Here is a 24,590-nt window from a genome sequence, read left to right as displayed (position 1 = left end):
ATAAAGAGCTTAAACTAATTTAGAAATATTACAATTCTTAAAATCCAACAAATATTTTTTCTGTCATCTTGCATGGCCCTATTAAATCCAATCATAAACTACTACTCTGTGCCACTGAGTCTGTTTATAATCAGTTAGATTACCCAGAATGCCTCATCTCTGTGCCTCAGGACAATTTGTATTTCTATTTCTCTTGTTGAGCATCCAGTTGCTAGCCTACCGTGTCTCTCTACAACAAACCTGTGCCAGCCCGGGTGTTATTTCTTATATACAGCCTCTTTGCAATGTTCTCAGTGCTGGTCATCAGGTGCGGGGCTGAAACTGTGTCAAGCGTGCTTGCTAGGAATGTGCCCTGGTAACAAGTGCAGCTTGACACTATTCTCTAGAGCAAAGAGCCTTTGCTGAGCAACACTTTAAAAGAGCCAGGATGCTAACAGCTTGTATGGTGCATTCATTTAGTGTCACTTAAAGATTCCGTTTGAAATAACTGCTTTCACATGATCCTCCAGAAATCATTCTGATATGCAGATTGCTGCTCAAGAAACATTTCTTACTATTATCAAATTTGAAAACAGTTGTGCTGCTTAATATATTTATAGGAACCTTTATGTACATAAACAACATAGGATTCTTTATACAAAGCATATCATTGGCAGTCATTTCAGCTGTGGTGTATATATGGCCTTCATGGTCTTTGTAATTCATGTATATTTTTTGTGTCTCTTTTCTCTTTTGAAGAACTGTGTCTGGTCTTTTGAAGTCCTTCACTCTTGATGTTTGGGCAGCAATCAGCGAGTCCTCTTTAGAGGAGCAGCTGATTGGATAGCCAAAGATTATTTCCTGTAAAAAAAAAAAAAAAAAAGACTCTCTGATGAAAATCCCCTATTTTTGACTTTGTCTGACAGGAAAGAGTTTTCAGAAGTGGTTGCCAAACTAGAGGAATGCCTGTGTAATGTGGAGGTTATTATACATGCACAGATCTACTATACATTGTTATTCTCTTTGTCCAGTTATTCATATTTCTGTGTCTGTCCAGCTAATGTCTCCAACCTCCAGTAACAGCAGTGGTTCTCTTTCGCCCTCATCCTCCACTGACTGCCTGGTAGCACATGGTTGTCCTGGAAGTCATGTAGCTGCCCTTCCAGTTGGAATATGCCCCTAACCCCCAATTTGCAATTTGGACCCAAAAGTACACAAACACACAAATCTATCACAAACCTACGTACTATCCATGAATGAGACTGAAAGACTCTGAAAAGCCTTCCACCAACTTATCGCCAAACTATATTTAGTGAGAAAACAAATATGAATTTAAATAGAGGCCATTGTGTCATACACATTCAGTAATGGAGGAGTCAGGTCACCTTGCTCTTTTGTTTGGTCACTCAGTGCCTTGCAGTCCAACCACAACACTTCTGTACAGTCTGAAGTGCAGTTGCTTGGAAACCAAGGCATGAAAACAAAAGAAAGCAACTGTAACTTGCACGACATTCACACTGAGAACCTTTGCTGGTGGTCACCTCTTAATTCTTTATGGGTGGTGATGAATGCGTGTGTGTTTTGGAGGAACCAGGCAACTGTCAACAAAACCACCAACTGAGAAATTCCTAGAAGGGACTCCTACTTTGGAGCCTATTTTAGTCATAATCTTAGCAATGTGATGTTTTATGTAACCAGATCTAGCAATGTATGCAGTTAGGAGGTGTAAGCAATAAATCAGGCTAAAGTGACACTGTGAATGACTAAATAGAAAACAAATTCAATAGAGGATCATCTGAGCAGGACAAAACCCTGCAAGGCCTCACTGAGCTGATATGACTGCATCAAAGCAACAGCCAATTTAGCATCATTAAAATTTCATATCGCAGAAGAATCGTGCTTGTTCTGTGGTCTTTAGTGTAAACCAATACTAATCGCATTGTTGATTCAATCCTTTCTTTTATCTTGACAGCTCTGGTCAGAGGTCTTCACAGCGCTTGTCTCTGGATGAGCTGAGGAGGAACATGCAGTTCCCAACCATTGACCGAAATGGTTTGTGTCCAACTGGAAATGACTATCAAACATGTGATTCATCTGTTTATGTAACAGCTTAATGGGGGACAACATTGTTTTTCATTTTAATGGCAACAGTCATGTTTTAAAGTTAACATGACATTTTCACAAAGACGAGAGCACTGTGTGCGTGTCAGCATATGGTGCAACAAGTGGGTGGTTGTATTAGAGTGAGTGTCAGTCACTGTGTTCTGTGCTGTTCCCGCAGGATATGTGTCAGATCCCATGAGCACCATGTGTTTCCATTCAGGCAGCAGCAATGGAAATTTTGAGGACAGCAACTAGAATCAGCAACTATCTGAAGAACATCACACAAAAAACACACTTGCATACATGACATGTCTGATCACCATTATTATGAGCTTCACATTGCTGTCAAAGTTGTAATGTTCAAAGAGCTCTGACTTCTTTCAACCAAAATGACTCGACAAACATGAATCAAAACCTCACCATGAGTCATTTGGCAAATAAGAGTGTTATTAAAGAAACAAATAATGCAGAGGTCAGAGAGCGTGAACAACTCAGAGTAGAATATCAGAATTGTCAACTTGTAATTATTATTTTGAACACACCATATTTAGTCTAAGGACACATAATTTGGATGATTTGTTTTCTTTTCTTTTTTTCAGGCATAGTGTGTACGTTTATAAGAATGAAGATTTAAACATACTTATTATAGTTATACATATTCATTAAACTATTATCTCAGTTTTGATTTCAAAGTTAAAACTTTTATTTTTTTTATATTCTGTTTTGTGTTTCAGTGTCGAGTAAGTATCTGGTAGAGCAGGACAAATATGTGTATTTCAGTATTTTATTCTAATTTCAAAAGCAAACAGCTTTTTTAGACGTATGCCATCGAGAGAAACGGGAACTTGATAGGATCACGACTGATGTCAGCTAACAACACAGTCACCGTTAGAGCAGTTTGGCCTTGCTTGTGGAATCGAAACATCTCATGTTTTGATTTTAACTCCCATGATCTTTATAAATATGACAAGAAACAAAGAAGGTATCATAGCAATGTATGTGAACTAATCCAGTGTAAAATCACAAGAACAACACTTAACTAGTGCAAGAAATCGGCAAGGTGTATATGTCATTCTACTAATGCTATACTAATTAGGAGCACAGAGGAAAGTGCAAGCATTGAGGTTTTAGTTAAATTCTCTTAGTTAAGTTCTGAAGTATGTCAGTATACAGCTAGTGCAGCCTGACCAACTGGAGGGCTCTGCATCATGAATAATTAAATTATTTGTGCTGTGCGAGTCCTACGGTGTCTATTTTCAGTGGGCTGTTGATAGCTTTCCTACCAAGCAGACAGGACTCACTATGGGTCTCTGATAAGGAAAAGGAAGTGCCGCTATTTTAAACCCATTAACATGGGTCCAATACTGCTCCTGGAAGGCCTTGCAGAGTTCAGTTCAAACGTTCCCCAACACACCTGTCTGGAAGTTCTAGTAATCCTGAAAACCCTGATTAACTGGTTCAAATGTGTTTAATTGGGGTTGGACCTAAACTTTGCAGAACAGGAGAAGTAATGGACACCCCTGGGTTAGCTGAAGGATTTACTATTGTTCTAATAACTGTTCTCTGTGTGAGCAGTCATTAATCTTGGATATCCTGCGGGCCCAAAAAACCTTGCGTCGTCCAATGAGAAAGTGCTCAAAGTGTCTCTGTTGCTGAGAGTCTGTTTTAAATGACCATCGATTGCTTCCGTTCTCCTGTTTCCATCTGACTGTCTGGAATGGAAGTCTACACTTGCAGTGTCATCTTGGCTTCCGTTTTCCGATTTATTGATGATTGTGAGGTCTGTAATTACTGTGATTGTTGGACTCTGAGGCTCGATACACTCTGTCTGAGAAACACGTTTAGGTTGCAAATTGTGTTCTGAACTCTCCAGGGTCTCTTTGTTACTTGCTTCCTCTGTTTGGGATAAATGTGTTGTTTCATCAGTTATGTTTTGTTGTTTACTTCTTTCTGACTGTTTTCCATTAAGGTCAACATTTGTCGGTACATCCTGATGTTCAGTTTCACATGGTGCATGCTCTTGAATGTCTTCAAATGTCGCTGTTGTCCCTAGGTTTATGACATCATCTGATACTGAAGTTTCCTGTACAGCAATATCTTTTTGATTGGTCTGTTCATCATTACTCTGTCTTGACCAAATAGTAACCAAAGGACCTTTAGTATATCCGGCCTCCTGGACTCCTTCTTCTTTGGTTGAGGTATGTATGCTGTCTTTGGAGTGATTACTGTGAGCATCAGCTTCTATGGCCTCAGCTTTGGTCTCCGTTTTCATGCTTTCAATTACAGACTCTGTGCTCTCGTTGGGATTTTTCCTCGCAGGAGTTGCAATTTCATCTCTACTCTTGAGTGTTTCATCAAGGCCGTCAATATCAGTACTTGTTGGTGCATCTGTAGCATTTAATACATCACCATTAAGCCTCTCCTTGGTTTCTTCTGAGATGAGACTCTCTTCATCAAGAGGCTCGATAAATGTCTGAAAATACCTTGATTCTTGGTGTATGTTAATCCAGTTACTTACTAGATCCACCCCAACTGATTTAGTTAAAGGTGCTGAATGAATGGCCAGATCTGAATTGATGCTCAGAACTGGATCTTTGACTTTCTCAACAGGCACTGATTTGAGTGAATGGGAAACAGATGAGCCACCATCATAATTTACAGAATTCACTTTCCTCTCCTCACTTTCCACTGGATCACCATCCATTACTTCAGGAGCATCTCTACTTCTCGGTTCATTGTCAGTACCTTTCAGTTCTGAATCACTTAGTTCTTTTACTTTGGCATCTGCCAAGAAAATGTCGTTTTCTGTATCCTTATTGGTTGTCTCCTGGGTTATCTGAGAGGTTACGTTTTCTATGAACGTTGTTGCAGATGTTTCAGATTCTTTATCAGCCTCTTCTTTGTCTGCTTTTTGATTGTCACTGGCTTGGTTGTCATGTTCATCACCCAATTGAGACTCTCTTTCTGAGGGAACAAGTTCAGCATCTGACTTGTTTTCAATCTCTTGCTCGTTGTAATCATGTTTTTCTTCTTCTTTCACATCTTTATCAGTTTCTGGCTTTTCATTATCATCTATAACATCTGGAGCCCTATCACCTGTTGTCTCACCCTCTGATTTACCTTGCGTTTCCTCTTGGAGATATTCTTCTACCTTCTCAGCCTCCTCAAGAATGACGTCTTGTCTCTCTCCATTTTCAGCATCTCTGTTACTATCCAGCAGGACATTATTCACCCCAGCAGGTTCACTCACTTCTTTCTTGGTACTGGTACTGGCCTCTGTGTCATCATCGGGTGCCCCCCTTGAACCTATTTCATTTTGTTCTTCCTGTGAAACAAATTCCTCATTTTGGTCCTCAAGGTTGACCTCTAGTTTTTGGCCTGTATTTTCATCAGAAACCACGTCTTCTTTTCCATCCCCTGCCTCTAATGTATTCTCACTAATTTTGTTCATATCTATCACCTCTTTCTTTGGCTCTTCTACCAACTTTTCACCTGTTTCTAGCTCATTCTCTACACAATTTCCATCTGCTCCCTCTGCCGTCTCATCTATATTCTTGTCCTCTATCTCTGCTTCTTCTTCTTTCTGAGCCCCATCTTCCAATGTTTTGTCTGTCACTTTTTCGGTTTCTCCTCCATTATCATCCTCACTCTTAGGTTTCTCTTGCCCTTCTTCCTCTGCCTCAACACTAAGTTTGTTTCTAACCTTTTCATAATTTAGGGCATCCTCCTCTTTTTCATTACCCTGTGTCCTCACATCCTGAACATCCTCTGGCTCATTTAGTCTATTCCCAGCCTCACTAGACAGTTCTTCAACTTCACCTCCTTTATGTTCATCATTTACACCATCTTCATCTTTTTCTGTACTGTCCTCATTTTCTTTCTCTTCTGCACTTAAATTATCGCCACACTCATCTTGGGTTTCTTCATCCCCAGGTTTTTCTGATTCCTCTTTTCCCAGACTTTCACGTCTATCCTGAACCTCTAGCTTTTCCTCTGCTTTTTCTTCACTAGATTTTTTTCCATCTTCCACCCTACCATCATCAACCTTGTCATCTTTCTCCTGTACCGTTTCCCCAGTTGACCTATCAACCCCAGCCTCATCTGCTAGGTCTCCTCTTTCATCTCTGTCTGTCTGTCCATCGCTCCTCCTCTCTATGTTCTGATCTACGTCATCAGCATCTCGCTGCCTCTCAGTGTCACCTGCACCTGTTCCTGTACCATTCTCTCTCTGAGATGCCTGACCCTCTCCCTCCATCTCTGAAACCTCAGTGTCTGTATTTTCAGTGTCCAGCATTTCAGCATGTGTCTCTGGTTCGTGTACTAATGATTCTTTTCCTTTTCTAGACTCTATATCCTCTGTAACCTCAGTTTCAGTTTTTACTCCCTCTCTTTTATCTTGTTGTTTAGCCTCATTTGTACTCTCACTTTGTTCTTTCGCCCTCTCATTTATTTCTTGTACTTCTTCTTCTGTGTGTAAATGAGGTTCCTGTGCATTTGTCTCTTCTGCAGGCTGACACTTCTCATCATCATCATGTGCCCTTTCCTCACACACAACTTCCTGTGTGTTGGCTTCACTTTCATCCAGAATATCATCCCGTGTCATTTCAGCCATATCGATTCCTGTAAAAGTGAGTGATTATAATTAAACCATTTCAGATTTATTTATATTTACAAACACAAAACTGTCAATATTTTGTTTGTGTACTACAGAAACTAATTTGTTGTGTACATTAAAAAAAAATCGGTAACACTTTAAAATAACTGCACACTATTAATCATTAATTAAGCATTAGTAAACAGATAATTCATAATTTATAAAGCATTAATAGACGGTAATAAGCAGTTTATAAATACAGATATAAATGCTTCATTCTTGATTTAAAAGCATATCTATAATGTGTTTAATAATTGTATTTTCATACTTTATTTATGATCAATTTATCATTTCTCAATGAAGTATAGCATTATTTATTTACAAACCAGTTATTTAGGAGTTGCCAGTGATTCATAAGATCACAAGAAATGTAGTAAATTCAGGTAGTTATAAAGCATTTAGTAGTGGTCAGTTAACTATTTATGTGAGCTCATCTAAAGTGAGGACTAGTTATGCCTTGTAAAGCATTTATAAAGGATATTTAAAGGCTCAGTTATCTTCTAAACAAAAAACGGAAACAAACATCACACAGTGATACAGAACATAGAAATATTAACAGCCTTTAAATCTCACTTGTAAAAGCTTTACAAGGCATAAATAGTCCTCACTTTAGATGAGCTCACAAAAATAGTTAACTAACAACTACATATGTTTTATAACTACCTGAATTAACCCTGAATTACAGTAGAAATACATGTTAATAAACCATTTATTAACACTATAAGTAACTATTACTATATATCTGAATAAAAAGATGTATGAATGCACATTTTAATAGTTTATTAATCATTTACTTATAATTTCTAAGTGATCTTATGAACCACCGACAACTCCTTAATAACTGGTGTGTAAATAATGCTATACTTATTTTAGAAATTATAAATTGATCATTAATAAAGTATGAAAAAACAATTATTAAATACATTATAGATATGCTCTTAAATCAGGTATAAAGCATTTATATATGTATTTATAAACTGCTTATAAATGTTTATTAATGCTTTATAAATGATGAATTAACTGTTTCCTAATGCTTAACTAATAATTAATAGCATCCAGTTATTATAAAGTGTTACCAAAAAATCTTTACTAGTGGCATTTTGGAATTACATAACAGTGTTAATTAAAAGACCATTTTTTTTTACCTTGGCCATCCTGTTGGGTGTTCACTGAGGCCCCTTCATGTTCCTCTGTGCTTGTATCACTAAACTCAGGCTCTGAACTACATTGAGATTCCTTCAAAATGGTCTCAGCCAACTTCTCCTGCATTGACTTGGCTGTTTATAGTCACGGGGAATGAGACAGACATAGGACATCCATAACAAAATGTTATCATGTTAAATATATTTCGAAATGAAACATAGAAAGCAATGAAACAAAAATAATAGTGTAAATGAAAAGTTTATTACCACAAACACAGCAAACATTTTGATTGGGAACACAGCATGCAGCGAACAATCACTTAAATACTTTCACACAGGACGGGTGTCCGAAAAGGATCCATAACCATCTCTGATGAGAATACACATGGATTTTACACAACACTTAAAGTGTACCAATTAAGCAAAATCATGTGACAAAAAACAATCAAAAATGGTTAGATGCACACTGATCCACACACATTGAAATCAGAAGCTTAACACAAAATCACGAATAGAAAACACTGCTCTGTATTCCCAGCGTCAAATCCACAAGAGTTAACATTGCTTTGCAGTGCACTTGTCATATTATGAAATATAAGTAGCTGAAAAATAAGTCTGAACATTCTTGATGAATTGTGAAAGTCAAGACAGATCAGTTTATACAGAGCAGAATGCTTATGGAAACACACATAACATGCTATCAAAAACACATTTGATGACACAAACCAATCAATACAGTGCTGTTTGCAAGACCACATAGAGTTTAACAAAGTGGGCTCTCAGTGGTCTTGACAAATAATCATGTTACATATGTTCTGCTTTTAACACAATCAGAACTTGAGTAGTTAGTGAGGTCATGTACATGTCTTTATCCTCTCCTCAGGTGAAAAGTAAGTAAAGTTTTTCAGATAATATTAGAGTAATAAAAGATGCTCATAGGTTAAAACTGAAATGTGTAATTTCTGTGCCTCTAGTGACAATAAACAAAAATGTTAAAACAGATGTCTCTGCATATTAAGCTGGGATAAGAGAAAGTATTTCAACATCCAACAAATGACACTTTAGCTTTAATTAAAAATGCAGTGTGAGGTAACTAAACACTTTGTTTATCTCGCAGCAATCCCAGCTAGTTTAGTTGTAAATAGCAAAAAACAGACCCTCCAGTTCTGATGTTGTAAAAGCTATCATGAATAAACACAAAAGATCATGACAGGCACACAGCACTATTTTCATGCAGACACTCACCTCTCTCCGTCTCATATTCCTGTGGCTTATCTTCAGGTTTGGCATCCCCCCCAGATTGCTCACCTTCAGCTCCCTCTTTCTTGTCTGTGTCTTCTGACATTTCCAGGTCGCTCTTCTCCATGCCATCCCCTGGACTATCCTGTGTCCCAGAGTCTTCCGCTGCAGCTTGAGGCAACGTAACATCGCTGGACTCTGTGGCCTCTGTCTCCGCTGGTTTGGCCTCAGCTGTTGTGATCACTTCCTCTACATGTATGCTCTCCTCTGGAACATCAGCAGCGGTGACTTCTCTTGTGTCCTCCACAATTTCCCTTTCACTATTGTCATTGTCGCTGCTGGACAAGCTGGATGTTCGACCAGAGGAGACAGACGGTGACCTTTTGACTTCTGAAGGAAGAAGACAAATAATCAGTGAGTATTAGGTGTTTAAGTACACAGATATTTGACAAATATTTAACAATTGTTGCTGAAAAGTGTGACCATAAAGTAATGCGTACTAGACATACTGGCAACATCACTGTCAGAGTTGCTTTTCTCTTTCTCATCCCTGTACTTAGTTTCTTTTTCTCCTCCATTAGCAGCAGTGGATGGATTTTCCTCTACTTCATCACCATCTTCAACTGGGCCTTCATCATCTGCCTCAAAGTCCTCCTCATAGACTATATAAGAGCACAAGATAAATGTTCATTTAAAGATGCATTACAATAACTTTTGTGTATTTAACATATAGATTTTATCAGTATATGAATTCTATGGGATTCAAACCCATGGCCTTGGTTTGCTAGAGTCATGCTCTTCTAACACTAACTCAATAGCCGAGACCATGTTTTTTAAACTGCATAGTACAATAGACCTGCAGAGGCATCAATTAAAGATTGTGTATTTGAAATCAGCAAACTCATAGAGATTGTACCGTCTTGGGTCTTTTTCTGTCGTGTTGTTTCTCCATTAGATTCTGTCTCCATTTCCTGGGACGTGTCATGTTTTTCTATATCTTCATTTACTTCTGTGGCATCCTTAGCATCAGAGGATTTAGAGGTTGGCAGCGCCTCTTTCACTCTTTTTTGAGGAGGGGCAGGTTTTTTGTCCAAGCCCATAGCAATAATACACCTGAAGAATGACATCATTCAAAACCATAATGCAACCTGATTAGTGGTTGACCAATGTTGACCCATTTTCAATAGCCAAAGCCAATAATGATAAGTAGGGAGTGTGTTGGTGTGTTGGTTGGAAGATTTTGTTAAATTTATCCCCCACAAGGCTGTATTTGGTCAAAAACACAGTAATACTGTGAAATATTATTACAATTTAAAATTACTGTTTTCTATTTTAATATATTTTTAAATACATTTTATTCCTGTGATAAAGCTGAATTTTCAGCAGCAATAATTCCAGTGTCTCATGATCCTTCAGAAATCATTCTGATATGGTTTTTGTGCATACATTTTTTATAACTATAAATGTATTTACTTTGACTTTAGATCAATATAATGCAGCTTTGCTGAATAAAAGTACAGTATTATTAAAGAAAAAAGGACCCCAAACTTTTGAAAGGTAGTATGCACATATAAAATTGAAATCGATTGAAATCCATTTTCCTTACTTGTAGCATGGAGAGGCTCCTTCCACACCGCAAAATCCGAAGTGTCCATGCCTGCCCCCAAGCCGAGCACCTTTCCTGTGTTTGAACTCACAGCAGGAGCTGAGCCGATCCACTTGCAGGCCATTCAGGAAGAGCGTAAGACTGAAGGGAAATCCCTGGTGGCGTCTTGACACAAACTGGAACACTTCTACAAGTAAGGGTAAGCAAAGAAAGTTTATTTTCATTTGCCTTTGATGATTGTGTCTTATAATCAAAGAGGAGACTCACATAATATATGCATAATATATTCTAATATATGCGACACTACCAGGTAAGAACCACTTATTATCAAAAAGCCCCCAGATCAATAGTTTAACTCGATTCATGGTGTCCTTTAAATATGAATTACAAAGCCCAGATGTACAGAGACCTACACTGACCTCCTTCTCTCAGCTTCCCTTTGTAGACACACAGGTTCTCTCCTCCACAGTGTTGCTGGAAGACCTTCACTTCATCTCTGAGGTCCATCAGATCATGGGACAGGTGAACACTCTTCCCAAAGTACACCATGCTTACTAATACTTTACTCTGGGCTGATGTCCTCTGGAGAGCAGACGGCTGCAGATAGCATAGTGTATGATAGAATATTTGTAAGTGAAGGTTTATTTTAATGTAAATAACTTCAGTATACTGACCTCTGTAACAGCTGTTGGTGCTGTAGTGGGTCTTAACTTTCGACCCCTGAGTGTGCCGTTCGTTCTTGGCCCTCTTTCTTTTTTCTTTGTGAGGGGTGGCACAGGGGTCACATAATTGTTAATGACAGGAAGACGGTAGGGCGAGACCGTGCTAGAGAAGTCTGTCGTGGTCAACTGTTTCACAGCATCTCTGTCCAACTATAAAACAACCCAGAGAGACAGAAATGTTACTTATTATAGAATTAGTACTGTTCACTAAAATGTAACTACACTTAAAATCATTAAAAAAAACATTTGTTACGTGAAATAAACATTAACTAATATATATATATATATATATATATATATATATATATATATATATATATATATATATATATATATACTTTAAATTTCAGCTTGTTGCCATTTTATTTTCTTATTTTAAATTTAGTTTAACGTGATGTACTAAAAGAACTTAAATAAAACATTTATAAAAATATAGACACACATATACAGTGTATATATATATATATATATATTTCAAATTTAAAATGACAAAATGTATATACTAAAATATAAAAATAAAAACCGATTAAAAATATTAATAAAAACTTTAATAGTATCTTGATGACTGGAGACCAGTTCTTATAAAACTTAATTTTTTATAAGAATCAAAATAAACAAATTTATTAAAAAGACTTTTGATTAATAATAATAAAATACAATTATACAAATAATGTGAATCATAACTTTGATAATTTGGTTTTATACGAATTTTATTAGCAATATTAAAAATATTATTTAGAATATTAATATCAAACTTCTCTGGGTGTGTGTTCACTGCTGTGTGTGTGCACTTTGGATGGGTTAGATGCAGAGCATGAATACAGAGTATGGGTCACCATACTTGGCTCTATGTCACATCACTTTCACTTAAAAGTCTTTTAATTCTTTAATACTTCAGCAGAGCAGTATTCAAATATTAGATGTCTGAGTATGATTTGTGCTTTGTAAGTGACCCGTGATAAGGGGCTTTGTAAGGGAACATGTACTTGCATCCCAAGATGGTCTCACCGTAAAACTGAAGGGCTGATCAGTTTCATTGGAGGAGTCCCGGGGTCTCTGTCGAGGGGACGTTCTTTTCATAGAGCCCGTGGCACTGTTGCTGTTTAGAGGCTTAAGTCGAACAGGCCTCTGGATCTTCCCTGGAGCTGTGTTTGGCCTGGAGGAACCCGGCTACAGGAGTATGAGAATAACTCCCTTACCAAATTTGAAATATCATACCCGAATATACATGTTTGTGACATGTCCTACTAATGTAACACTTGTGCATTATAGAAAAGGAGATATATATACACTAACCTTAGTGTATTGTTATTTACAATGCAGTAAATACAAACCTCCAGTAAATAAATGTGTTGTTGAAATTTATAAACACAAAAATTCTAATCGCATTAATTAAAAAATAAGAATTTAAGTAACATAAAAAACTACTTTTTAAGTATAATTTAAATATATTTTACCCACTATACAGTCAAATAGGCCACTCACAGATTCTGTTGACTCGGAATGCTCTCCCTGCGGCCCAGAATGCCGTGCGTGTGAGATCTTTGGCATTAAAGGTGGCCGAGGTGACAGCATTAGCATCGGTTCATCCTCATATCTCTTGGTGCGCTCAGCCTAACATAAAATGCAAAAAGCTGAATCACAAAATGAACTTTATTATCATGTCACCAAGGCCACTTTGAGTCCAAAAGGAGTTCTGTAAAAAGCCAAACCTTCATTTTGTGGATTCGTTCCCTCCGTGCAAATTCCTCAAGTTTTCTCTTGATCTCAGTTTGATGAAGGCGCTGAATAAACAGCGGACAAGTGAAATATCTTATAGAAAATATTTAGAAAAACTTGTACAGGATTTCATAAATGTTCTCTGATTTTATGAGACGTCTAGATAAAAATGACTAATTGTGCTCCTAACTGAATTTGTTCAAAGGTTTCATAAATACTGCCTTTATACTGTACAAATCTGATGATGTGAGCAGAATATCTGACATCAGTACTCTTACTTACTTTGACCCTACACAATGGCCAAGGATAATAGAGTGTCTGAAAAAGCACCTGTGGACTGTGTAATGCCCTCACCTCCATGTCTAGCACCTTGTGAAAGATGGCTTGAGCTAGACCCTCCCTCACATGTCTCTGATGCGCTCGCTGGATCAGCTTGTGCTTATACTCCTTATCGGGAACAATCCGGCCGCTCCGAGAGATCTGAAGCACATGCACCTGCATTTAATGACTGATGCAGCTGATCTTGTCAAAAATAAAGTGCTTTCCCTTTCATCTTTTAACAGGTTATCTAAAGTGATCATTATGAGAATACTAATTACATTCTATAACTTAAGCTCAACATATGTTAGTTTGTAAATATTGAAACTTTTTCAAATTATTGAAACTCTCGTTAATCTCAATGAATAATCATAACATCATTTTCTAGTTGGACTATATTGAATGTGCACATACCAGCCCAACTTTCTGAAGATGTCTTCGTATTCTTGCATTGTTGAAGTATCCAGTCAGATGTTTGTCAGATAAGCTATTGTAAGCTGAAATAAGACTACATGGACAAAAACATGAACAACAGTGTATTCCTGAACTTTGATAATGTTAAGATGTTACACTGTTTGAATAAATAAACAATCCCAGTGGAAACAGGCACATTGTAACATGCACACATCTCATTCCAGGCATGATGAGCTTGTGATGTAAACACAGGCCTGACCAGACTGATGGAATGATTCAGTGATTCTCAAGGCTTCCAGTGCCAAGGATTTCAGCTTGAGGTGAACACTACATCTGTGTAAAGTGTAGTCTTGGAAAGGCTCGACTGTTTGTCTGCCTGGCTTTTTCCGATACAGATTTGATTTCCCTTGGCGTTTGTAAAGAAGACAACACAACCTTTTCACCAATCCACAGGCCAAGTAGATACCATTACCAGTGTCTGGTTTCTATTGGAATTGAGTGTGGATGGATAGCACACTTAACCCATGGCCCCCTCTGAATTTACTTCTCTCTCTAAAATTGTTCAGAAATAAAACATAATGCCTGTGGAAGACAGTCTAAACATTACACTTTGGCTAAATATAATTCATTTTTGTCTTAATTAGCAATTAAGACATAGAATTAATATGACAAATAAACAACATTCCTTTGATATACAATAAACGAGTCATGTCTGAACAATATAGCCTGTCTATCAAGGAGTGCTTGATCTCTTTCTGTTGTTTCATCTCCTCAGTAACAATAGCTTTTTGGACATAGTGTCATGCCATAAAAATAAAGCCGAAAACTCATAATTAGTATGCATATTTATTATGTCAAATACATGACAGTAGTTAGAGAACATTTTTACCTACATTACTGTCAACACTGCAACTTGGTCTAGTTTAGTTACTCACCCTGGGTTTAGATGACTCATTTTGCCGGTGCGCAATGATCTTTGATATGAATCAAGCGATAATACGAGAGCTTTCTCTAATCCAGAGGACAATAAAACTATGCGTGCATCTGTCTGCCCTGCTCTGACTACCCAACACCTTTCCTCGCGCTGAACTGATGACAGCCAGCGTTGCCATGGTGAATCACGTGACCATGACCATAAGACTCGGCGTTCTTTGTGCTTTATTAAAATGCTACATTGTAATAATTATATAATTATAATCTTATGGTCGATTTATTTTTTATTTTTTTTCACATATCCTTCATGTAAATAAAAATACAGGGCTAATTAGATTGAAATATAAAAGTTGAATAGTTGTGGGGAATCATGTATTGTCTAACATATCACTTATGTCAAATGTAATGGTTTTGAAGATTGTTAAGACCCAAACTGAATTTGGTTTATTTCGTGGATATTATTGGAGGTAAGGTTACAATAAGCCTTAAAGCTGTACATTAACGTCCTCTAGTGTTTTCACTGGGGATTTTCAGTGAGTAAAATAACCTTTTTTCTCGGTGTTTTCTTTTTATTCCTATGTTCGTTATTTTTTCAATGTCCTTTTTTAATATTAGTTTTACTCTATTTACAAAGAGTCATAAAAATAATTTCACTAATTTACACGTCGTAGCCTACTGAGTATGGATATATGAGAGACACACAAAACTGTTTTTAAAAAGCTGCAGTCCGTTACTTTTTTTTTTTTTTTTTTTTTTGGTTAAAAACCCGAAATCAATATTCGAGCAACTACATTATCGACCAGTGTTCAAAACTATCGCCTTACTTTAGCCCGTTGCACAACGGTTATAATAATGTTTTGTAATCTGAGTGGCACAGGTTTTGCCGGTGTTGTGCCCAATTCTGACCCCCTGCCAAATTATTACCCCCCATAGTATTGGCAGGTTTAGGAGTAGGTTTGGGGGAGGGGGTTAGTCTCATGCGAGGATCCTGCAGGTGGCTGATCTTTTCTCACAGCTAGATTCTAGAATAATTAAATATATCATTTTAATGGCGGATTGTAATCCAGAAAGGATTGTGTGTTTATGAAACATATGTGAATGACTCTAAATTATATTCCAGTTTTAAATGTGCTTCTGATTAGTGCTTCTGATTAGCTACAGATAATACGTTAGCCTGGGAATGGGATTACACAAGATTTGTATTTTAAAGACAAACAGTTCGAAGTCAAACATTATTTGCTTTTTGGGTTAAAATAATTTCTTAAAATGAAACCGACCGACTGTACAGAAACTGAAATCTACACGCTAATACGCACTATAGACAATGCTGATGTTGTTAACATTAATAAATTGCGTGCGAAAAAAGTATAACCTGACAACCTGTACGCATTTTTGCTATGCATTTTGACCTCAAAGTACGCTGGTACGAGTTGCAAAAATTACGCAAAAACAAGCAACAGAAACAGAGGAAGAGTTGAACCAATCAGAGGTGTTTATAGTTTCAGTTTAAAGCGGCTCGTGCTCGCCCCTTCAGATGCACTGTCAGAAAGGTTGCGTGCGAGGCTGACAGAGACGCGCGTTAATGTGTTGGAGATGTGCTGTTACTGTTAAATGTATAACTTACATTTCACAGATATATTCTCCATCTGTAAATGTTTTAAAAAGCCATGGAAATATTTTTTTTTTTCTGTCAGAAGTGCATGAGCTTTTGCTTTGCGATTCTCCGCTAAACTCCACAGACTTCATTTAGAACGAGCGCCGCCACGCGCATGCGCGCTAAAACAATATTTGTAGTTGGACAATACATGTGACATAGGCCTATGTAGAATTTTAAACCTACAAGTAAGTGTATTTTTATGATAGCACAAACTGTATAGTGTAATGAGGTAATCAAAATACCCTTTTTACTTTGTGCTTTTTATTATTAAAATTTTTAGTTTTGTAACTTTTTGTAACAAAATAATTTTGGATTGCAGTGTTACAATGTAATGTGGTTTTAACCTTTTTTGCACACAATATATGCGTTAACTTTATTTGTTTAATCCAAATACGAAATGCAGAGCTACCGTGTACCGCAAATCAGTCAAAAAATACTGAGATATGAATTTTTGCTCATATCGCCCAGCCCTATACAGATTTTTTTATATGGGTTTAGCATGAAATATAAACCTTGATAGCAAAAATGTACTAAACAGTTGGTTGACTGTAAAATACAGTAAACTGTTGATTTTAACAGTAAAAAACTGTAAAAATGCTGTAGTAAAAAAACTGTTAACTGGTTGTCAGCAAGTTTCCATACTATACTCAGTGAATAACTGTGATTACATTTAATGTAATTTTACAGTAAAATACTGTTAAAACTATTTTTTTGGTGGAAAAGAAAAGGTCATTGTATAATTTACAGTGAAAAACCGAAAATTGACTCCCTGCATGACACTTCATATTGCATTATTTCAGTATTATGTGTGTTACCATGATGGTGTTCAATGTTTGAGTGAATGACACTGTGCACATAAACATATTGCAGGCACACAATCCATGCAAGGACAAGTGCTGGCGACAAAGACACAAAAATTATGGACTGCAGCTTTAAATTCCAGAGAGTTAAACAGGTAAGGGATCTAACTGTAACTAACTATACAACTATGTCTAAAAAAACTAAACCGCTTATGCAACCGGCATTTTGTCTGTATATTGCTTTGCCTTACTCTCAGAACTATCCTTCATAAGCAGGTACTGTGTGAATTGCATACAGGAATTGTGTGTGTGTGTGTGTGTGTGTATGTGTGTGTGTGTGAGAGAGAGAGAGAGAGAGAGAGATGGCAATGGTGGGATTGTCATGGTGTTTGGGTGTGCGGTGGGTGGCAGCAAGTGCAATCAGTGTTAGATTGGACATTTGTGCTGTGATTGTGAAGAAGGCAATCACTCTCTGATTAGGGCATTTTTACAAGGCTTTCTGATTGGCCTGACAGAGATCCCTGCAGTCCTGAAGTGATCACGACACCCTTAACTCAAATCACAAGGGCTAAAGAAGGCCTCATCAGAGTGCACTGACTAGAATTTCCAGTGGCACATTTAAAAAAAAAAAAAAAAAATATATATATATATATATATAGGTACTAAGGTGTATATATATATATATATATATATATATATATATATATATATATATATATATATACAGTACAGACCAAAAGTTTGGACACACCTTCTCATTCAAAGAGTTTTCTTTATTTTAATGACTATGAAAATTGTAGATTCACACTGAAGGCATCAAAACTATGAATTACCACATGTGGAATTATATATGGAATTGTATGCATAACAAAAAAGTGTGAAACAACTGAAAATATGTCATATTTAGGTTCTTCAAAGTAGCCACCTTTTGCTTTATCTTATTGCTTTTCACACTGTTGGCATTCTCTTGATGAGCTTCAAGAGGTAGTCACCTGAAATGGTCTTCCAACAGTCTTGAAGGAGTTCCCCGAGAGATGCTTAGCACTTGTTGGCCCTTTTGCCTTCTGTCTGCGGTCCAGCTCACCCCTAAACCATCTGGATTGGGTTCAGGTCCGGTGACTGTGGAGGCCAGGTCATCTGGCGCAGCACCCCATCACTCTCCTTCTTGGTCAAATAACCCTTGATGCCTTCAGTGTGACTACAATTTTCATAGTCATGAAAATAAAGAAAACTCTTTGAATGAGAAGGTGTGTCCAAACTGTCTGTACTGTATATATATATATATATATATATATATATATATATATATATATATATATATATATTGGGATCAATAAGATTTTTAATTGAGTCATGCTCCATTAATGGAGTTGCTCATAAAGGCTGTATTTATTTGATAAAAAATACAGAATATTTATAATTTATGATAATATGATATATTATTTCAATTTCTATTAAACTTTAAAATATAATTTATTTCTGTGTTCAAAGTTGAATTTTTAGAAAAATTACTCCAGTCTTCAGTTTCACATGATGAATAAAAGTATCCATTACTTTCAAAAGAAAAATTAGTGACTCCAAACTTCTGAACGGTTGTGTATATTGTAGATTTCCATTTCGAATAAATGCTGTATTCAAAAAAATAAAAAAATAAATAAAATAATAATATCCACCAGCAGCAGCCTGCACAGTGGTAACAAGGCATGATAGATCCATGTTCTCATTCTGTTTACACCAAATTCTGACTCTACTATCTGAGTGTCTCAACAGAAATCAAGACTCATCAGACCAGGCAACATTTTTCCAGTCTTCAACTGTCCAATTTTGGTGAGCTTGTGCAAATTGTAGCCTCTTTTTCCAATTTGTAGTGGAGATGAGTGGTACCCTGTGGGGTCTTCTGCTGTTGTAGCCCATCCGCCTCAAGGTTGTGTGTGTTGTGGCTTCACAAATGCTTTGCTGCATACCTCGGATGTAACGTGTGGTTATTTCAGTCAAAGTTGCTCTTCTATCAGCTTGAATCATTTGGCCCATTCTCCTCTGACCTCTAGCATCAACAAGGCATTTCCGCCCACAGAACTACCGCATACTGGATGTGTTTCCCTTTTCACACCATTCTTTGTAAACCCTAGAAATGGTTGTGTGTGAAAATCCCAGTAACTGAGCAGATGGTGAAATTCTTAGACCGGCCTGTCTGGCACCAACAACCATGCCACGCTCAAAATTGCTTAAATCACCTTTCTTTCCCATTCTGACATTCAGTTTGGAGTTCAGGAGATTGACCAGGAATACACCCCTAAATGCATTGAAGCAACTGCCATGTGATTGGTTGATTAGATAATTGCATTAATGAGAAATTGACAGGTGTTTCTAATAATCCTTTAGGTGAGTGTATATACATACATACATACATACATACATACATATATATATATATATATATATATATATATATATTATTATTATTATTATTATTATTATTATTATTATTTTTTTTTTTTATGTATTTATTTATTTTTCATAAAAGAATCAAAAAGGTATAACAGGTTCCAAAAACACATGAAGCAGCCCAACAGTTTCCAACACTGATAATAAATCAGCATATTAGACTGATTTCTGAAGGACCATGACACTGAAGACTGGAGTAATGATGCTGAAAATTCAGCTTTGCATAACAGGAATAAATTATATTTTGAAATACATTAAAATACAAACTGTTATTTTAAATTGCAATATTATTTCACAAAATAACATTTTCCTTTTTGTATTCTTGATCAAATAAATACAACCTTGATGAGCACAAGAAACTTTTATTATTGTTAGCCTATAATCTATAGGCCTATATCAGCCATTAGGTAAGCTACAATTGCTGAAAATGTGTTAATTAAAACAATAAAAAGCGACCCCATAAACGGACCTAAATAAAATAAACCAATAGGCCTAGTGATGGACTAATAAAATATTAAATAACAGATTAAAGTATTAAAATAATGCATACTTAAAGCATTAAAATAATGTAAGAACATTCAAACAAATGTTTAAAACGTCCAACTGTGCAGGTTTTACGTCACATGTCTGTCAGCTGGGGCATAAAGATTTTAAAACGACACAATTAAAATTAAAACGCTCATTAACACGGAAATAGCTTAAGGCCAACACCTATTGTTTAATTTTGAAATCCCGACAATGAACAAATAAATAACTAGAAAGCTCCTTTCTCGTTATAATGATAAATTGATTTTTTTTTTTTTTTCCAAAGTGATGTATTCCGTCCACAATATTTCCACCATTTCCCCTAAATCATACCAGAAGAAGAAAAGGACCCGCCTTGAAATCGCGGCAATTAAGTGTCAAGAGTTTAATGAGACCTCTTCACCTTTGGGTTGCTCTGGTGGCGCGTTTTTGCCGAACGCGGGGTTTTAATTGGTGTTATTAAATAAATCAATTCTCTTCTTCCACTGATTCTTCAGAGGTTTTGATTGGCATGCGTAATTGATACGTTCGGGCTGAAGGCATTATGTGTGGACCGTTTCCGAATCCCTAAAGCGGATTTCAAGTACATAATATACTGCAAGAGTCGGACTTGTCTTAACAATGACTAGAATTCTGGAAGTCGTAAATGTAGTTTTGGTAATTGTTCTGGTTGTCATGGTGAAGAGGAGAGTGGCTGATGTTTATTGGATGAAGCGCGCACATTTAAAGGCGGCATGTTTCGTTGCGACATTCGGAAATCCGAAGCGCTTTCACTACAGTCATGGATCACAGTGAGGATTTTATCAGCAAGTGCAGAGGTGTTACAAGCGACATTTGTGTGGTAAATATAGCCTACATATTTATAGGAATCTACGATGTTATAGGTCGACTTTTTTGCTGATATTTATGGTTAATTCTTTGGGTTTTATTAAAATAGCATACTTTAAAATCTTAAATAGTTTTACAGTTTTTGTGATACACATGTGAAATTAATAAATCCTAGAATAAAGCGTTAAATAACGACAATAGCCTATGAGTTGCCGCCGGTGTAACGTTACCGATACCCTATAAGATCCGCCTCACTCAAATGCAATATTTTTTCGCAAAACGGAGCTTTATTTTCATGACAAATTTTTTGATTAAAATTTACATTTGATTAAAAATGTACATTTAATATGTACATAAACTTTTAATCGTGTAATCAAATGAATTAATGTAGAATTGGAAATGTAATATCATTTATAAGACGCATTTGCCTAACCCAATGCGTTTATTTGTGCTTTACAGAAGTGTGCAGTTTGACTAGCCTATATAATTAATAATTCGTTACATTTATATAACGCTTTTCTGGGTACTGGAGTAGGCTATAGTTCACAGTTGTGTGGAACCAATGCAATTTTCTGTATGTTTGAAATGTTTGACCAAATAGAATTTCTGTTTCTCCAGAGTTCATCAGAACTTCTGAATGGCCGCTCTTCTCCATCTGCTCTGCCTCAAACAATGGCATCTGACGCTTTCCCAGGCAAAGCAGTTTGCACAAGGTGTAGAGAGGACATCCTAGACCGCTATCTGCTTAAGGTGAGAAAAATCCTTGTTAGTTAATATTTATTTCTTTCATTGACAATTTGAAATGCTGTATGATCAATTCCATCAGTTGATTTGAATAAACTCTCTTGTTGAATGCAGGTCAATGACTTGTGCTGGCATGTGCAATGCCTTTCATGCAGTGTGTGCCAAACTACTCTGAGCGGACACACAACCTGCTATGTTAGAGAGCGAGAGGTCTTCTGCAAACTAGATTACTTTAGGTATTCTGAAAGGTGTACATTATGCATATGCAGACAAGTTGTTTCATTATGTACTTAACCAAATCTATTATGGCTTGACAGGAGGTATCGAGCATGGTGCTCGTGCTGCGGTGAAACGGTTCACTCCACGGACTGGGTGCGCAGGGCGAAGGGAAATGTTTACCACTTGGCATGTTTCTTGTGCTTCTCTTGTAAGAGGCAGCTGTCCACAGGCGAGGAGTTTGCTTTGGTTGGACAAAAATTGTTGTGTCGAGTTCATTACGACAGCATGCTGGACGAACTCAAAGGTGCTGCTGAAAAAGGTAAGTAGAGAGTCCTGCGCAACTCTATAAAGCCTTCTGTATTATAATTGATAATCATGTTTATAAGGCTTCTAAATTGTTAACATGATCTTGCATAAACTTTGCTGAAAAAAACAACAACACACAAAAGCTTTTTGGTGTAATTCCAAAATGTCTATCATGGGTTGTGATATGTCTCTTTTTTGGTGTGAAATCTTTACTGATTGAAGTGAAAAATAAAGTAAATGTAATTATATATATATATATATATATATATATATATAGAGAGAGAGAGAGAGAGAGAGAGAGAGAGAGTAATATTTCAAGATGAACACTTACTGGACGGAAGCAACTATTTGATTATCCATGTATAATGTAATAGAAAAATCAAGTTAAGGCTTTTGATGAATGTTTATTTCTCAGTTATTGCATTGCATTATGTTTTGCCCCAATAATTAAAACTAGAGATTTGATCATAAACTGATTCAATATAATCTTGCTAATACACCTTATTGTGAGACACTGAATGATATGTATAAGAATTTCATGTAAGAAATCTGCGATAAATATGTCACAGATTTAAAGGTTTCATAATTTCATGTACATTTTTGGCCATATATATATATCAGTAGCTTCATTAAACTGCATATTTATGAGAAAAAAAGACTGTTCTTTCCTGCTTTATTATGAGCTCCTTTATTACGAGGTCTGCAGTTACAATAAACTGTTTCATATAAAAAAAGATTTTTTCAGATTTATTTTATTTTTTAAATGTAACTAATCGAGTAAGCAGTTGTTTGGTTTTGATGTCTTCTGGTTCATAGCATGCTCAGTATGTCTTATAAATAATTACACCTTTGCCTTACCTTTTATTATTTCAGGAAAAAACGTCTCTCCTGAAGGTGTGTTGCATACAGGCTGTGAAATAAACCAAAAGCCATCAAAAAGAGCACGTACCAGTTTCACTTCAGACCAGCTACAGGTAAACAAAAGCATCGCTCTCGTGGTGCAATATGCATCACACACTGAGTTCTGGGGTTTTGGGGTTAATAAAATGAAGTTCAGTATAAGCAATAATGGATACCTGTTATGTTTTTGCTACTTGGAATCAAACCATACTAGATAGTTCCCTCTGGCTTAATGTCCGTGGCCCTGCTGAGACTATTTTGATGTTTGTGGCTTGCAGGTTATGCAGGCCCAGTTTGCTCAGGACAATAACCCAGACGCACAGACACTTCAGAGGCTTGCTGAACAGACTGGCCTTAGCCGACGCGTCATTCAGGTTACATTTTTTTTTTAGCAATTTCTGAAGTGCCTAAATTAAGCCATTCTAAAAATGTTAGCCTGGTTTAATGTATGTGACAACAGAAGAAAGCTCATATGCTGTCTAAGTAATTTCTTTGAATTCCTTTCTGGTCAGGTTTGGTTTCAAAACTGTCGCGCCCGTCATAAGAAGCACATTTCTGCCCCTGGTTCAGCAGTACAGACAGGAGATATGTCTTCACTCCAGTCCGTGTCCGCTCTGAATGAGCAGCACTATTCACACACATCCCTGCTTACAGCCCTGCACAGCAACTGCATTGATGGTGAGTTTTGAGGAAATCCAGTACAATCAGATAAATACTTTAAATAGGACATAAGTACATTTATTATCGGTTTTTTATTAATATTACTAAAACTGCTAATGGAAAAGGCATCCAGTGTTAAGATGACATAAATTTGTCCCTGCGTGGTTTTTTTTTATAATGGCTTTGTTTGTCTTGTTTTTAGTGCACACAGCATCATCTCTACTCTATCAGCCGTTACTGTCCCAAAAATCAACACATTTACCAATCAGCAGCAGCTAAACGGTTTCCAATTCAATGTTGTGCCGGTTGTTTTAACTACATTTATGTTGCGGATACCTTTGTATTTAATGTATTCCATTATGTTTTCATAAGTGCTGTCAAACGATAAATCGCATCCAAAATAAACGTTATTGTTCATATAATATATGTGTACTGTGTATATTATGTATATACAAATACAAACACGTACATGTATATATTCAAGAAAAATATTGTTTATATAATATGTATATTTAAATATAATATAAATTATATGAATTTAAACATACATGTAAATATTTTAAATATATATATATACTGTGTGTCTGTGCTTTTTTACATACATAATATATACACACATACTGTATATTATGTAAACAAAAACGTTTATTTTGGATCCGATTAATCATGATTAATCA

General features: G+C 36.4%; 3 protein-coding genes across 4 annotated transcripts; 1 reads left to right on the top strand and 2 right to left on the bottom strand.

Moving 5' to 3' along the window:
• Positions 1–2,900: 2,900 nt before the first annotated feature.
• On the bottom strand, positions 2,901–6,694 carry LOC127964151 (dentin sialophosphoprotein-like). The gene has a single exon (XM_052564308.1). It carries the CDS (start codon positions 6,692–6,694, stop codon positions 3,632–3,634), a length of 3,063 nt encoding a protein of 1,020 aa, XP_052420268.1. The 3' UTR covers positions 2,901–3,631.
• A 1,427-nt stretch (positions 6,695–8,121) lies between these two features.
• On the bottom strand, positions 8,122–15,021 carry LOC127963833 (glutamate-rich protein 3-like). Of its 2 annotated transcripts, none has more exons than XM_052563910.1 (12): positions 14,832–15,021; positions 13,897–13,990; positions 13,519–13,644; positions 13,158–13,229; positions 12,931–13,059; positions 12,454–12,615; positions 11,398–11,595; positions 11,143–11,320; positions 10,724–10,910; positions 10,034–10,230; positions 9,618–9,779; positions 8,122–9,507 (listed from the first exon to the last, which is right to left on the bottom strand). In XM_052563910.1, the coding sequence occupies exons 1-12, from the start codon at positions 14,849–14,851 to the stop codon at positions 9,083–9,085; spliced, it is 1,950 nt and encodes a 649-aa protein (XP_052419870.1). In that variant the 5' UTR covers positions 14,852–15,021; the 3' UTR covers positions 8,122–9,082. The 2 variants fall into 2 exon arrangements, with proteins under 2 accessions (XP_052419870.1, XP_052419871.1); XM_052563911.1 differs by having other exon boundaries at positions 9,627–9,779.
• Positions 10,774–24,340, top strand: LOC127963837 (LIM/homeobox protein Lhx8). The gene is made up of 11 exons (XM_052563915.1): positions 10,774–10,922; positions 11,156–11,245; positions 14,121–14,216; positions 17,357–17,441; positions 21,703–21,834; positions 21,943–22,064; positions 22,146–22,366; positions 23,227–23,327; positions 23,532–23,627; positions 23,766–23,931; positions 24,116–24,340. The coding sequence occupies exons 4-11, from the start codon at positions 17,406–17,408 to the stop codon at positions 24,190–24,192; spliced, it is 951 nt and encodes a 316-aa protein (XP_052419875.1). The 5' UTR covers positions 10,774–10,922; positions 11,156–11,245; positions 14,121–14,216; positions 17,357–17,405; the 3' UTR covers positions 24,193–24,340.
• The last annotated feature ends 250 nt before the right edge of the window (positions 24,341–24,590 follow it).

This window comes from Carassius gibelio, chromosome B8, assembly GCF_023724105.1.
Source record: "Carassius gibelio isolate Cgi1373 ecotype wild population from Czech Republic chromosome B8, carGib1.2-hapl.c, whole genome shotgun sequence".
Taxonomy (NCBI): domain Eukaryota; kingdom Metazoa; phylum Chordata; class Actinopteri; order Cypriniformes; family Cyprinidae; genus Carassius; species Carassius gibelio.
The sequence above is the reverse complement of the archived record's forward strand: the minus strand, read 5'-3'. Positions and strand labels throughout refer to the sequence as shown.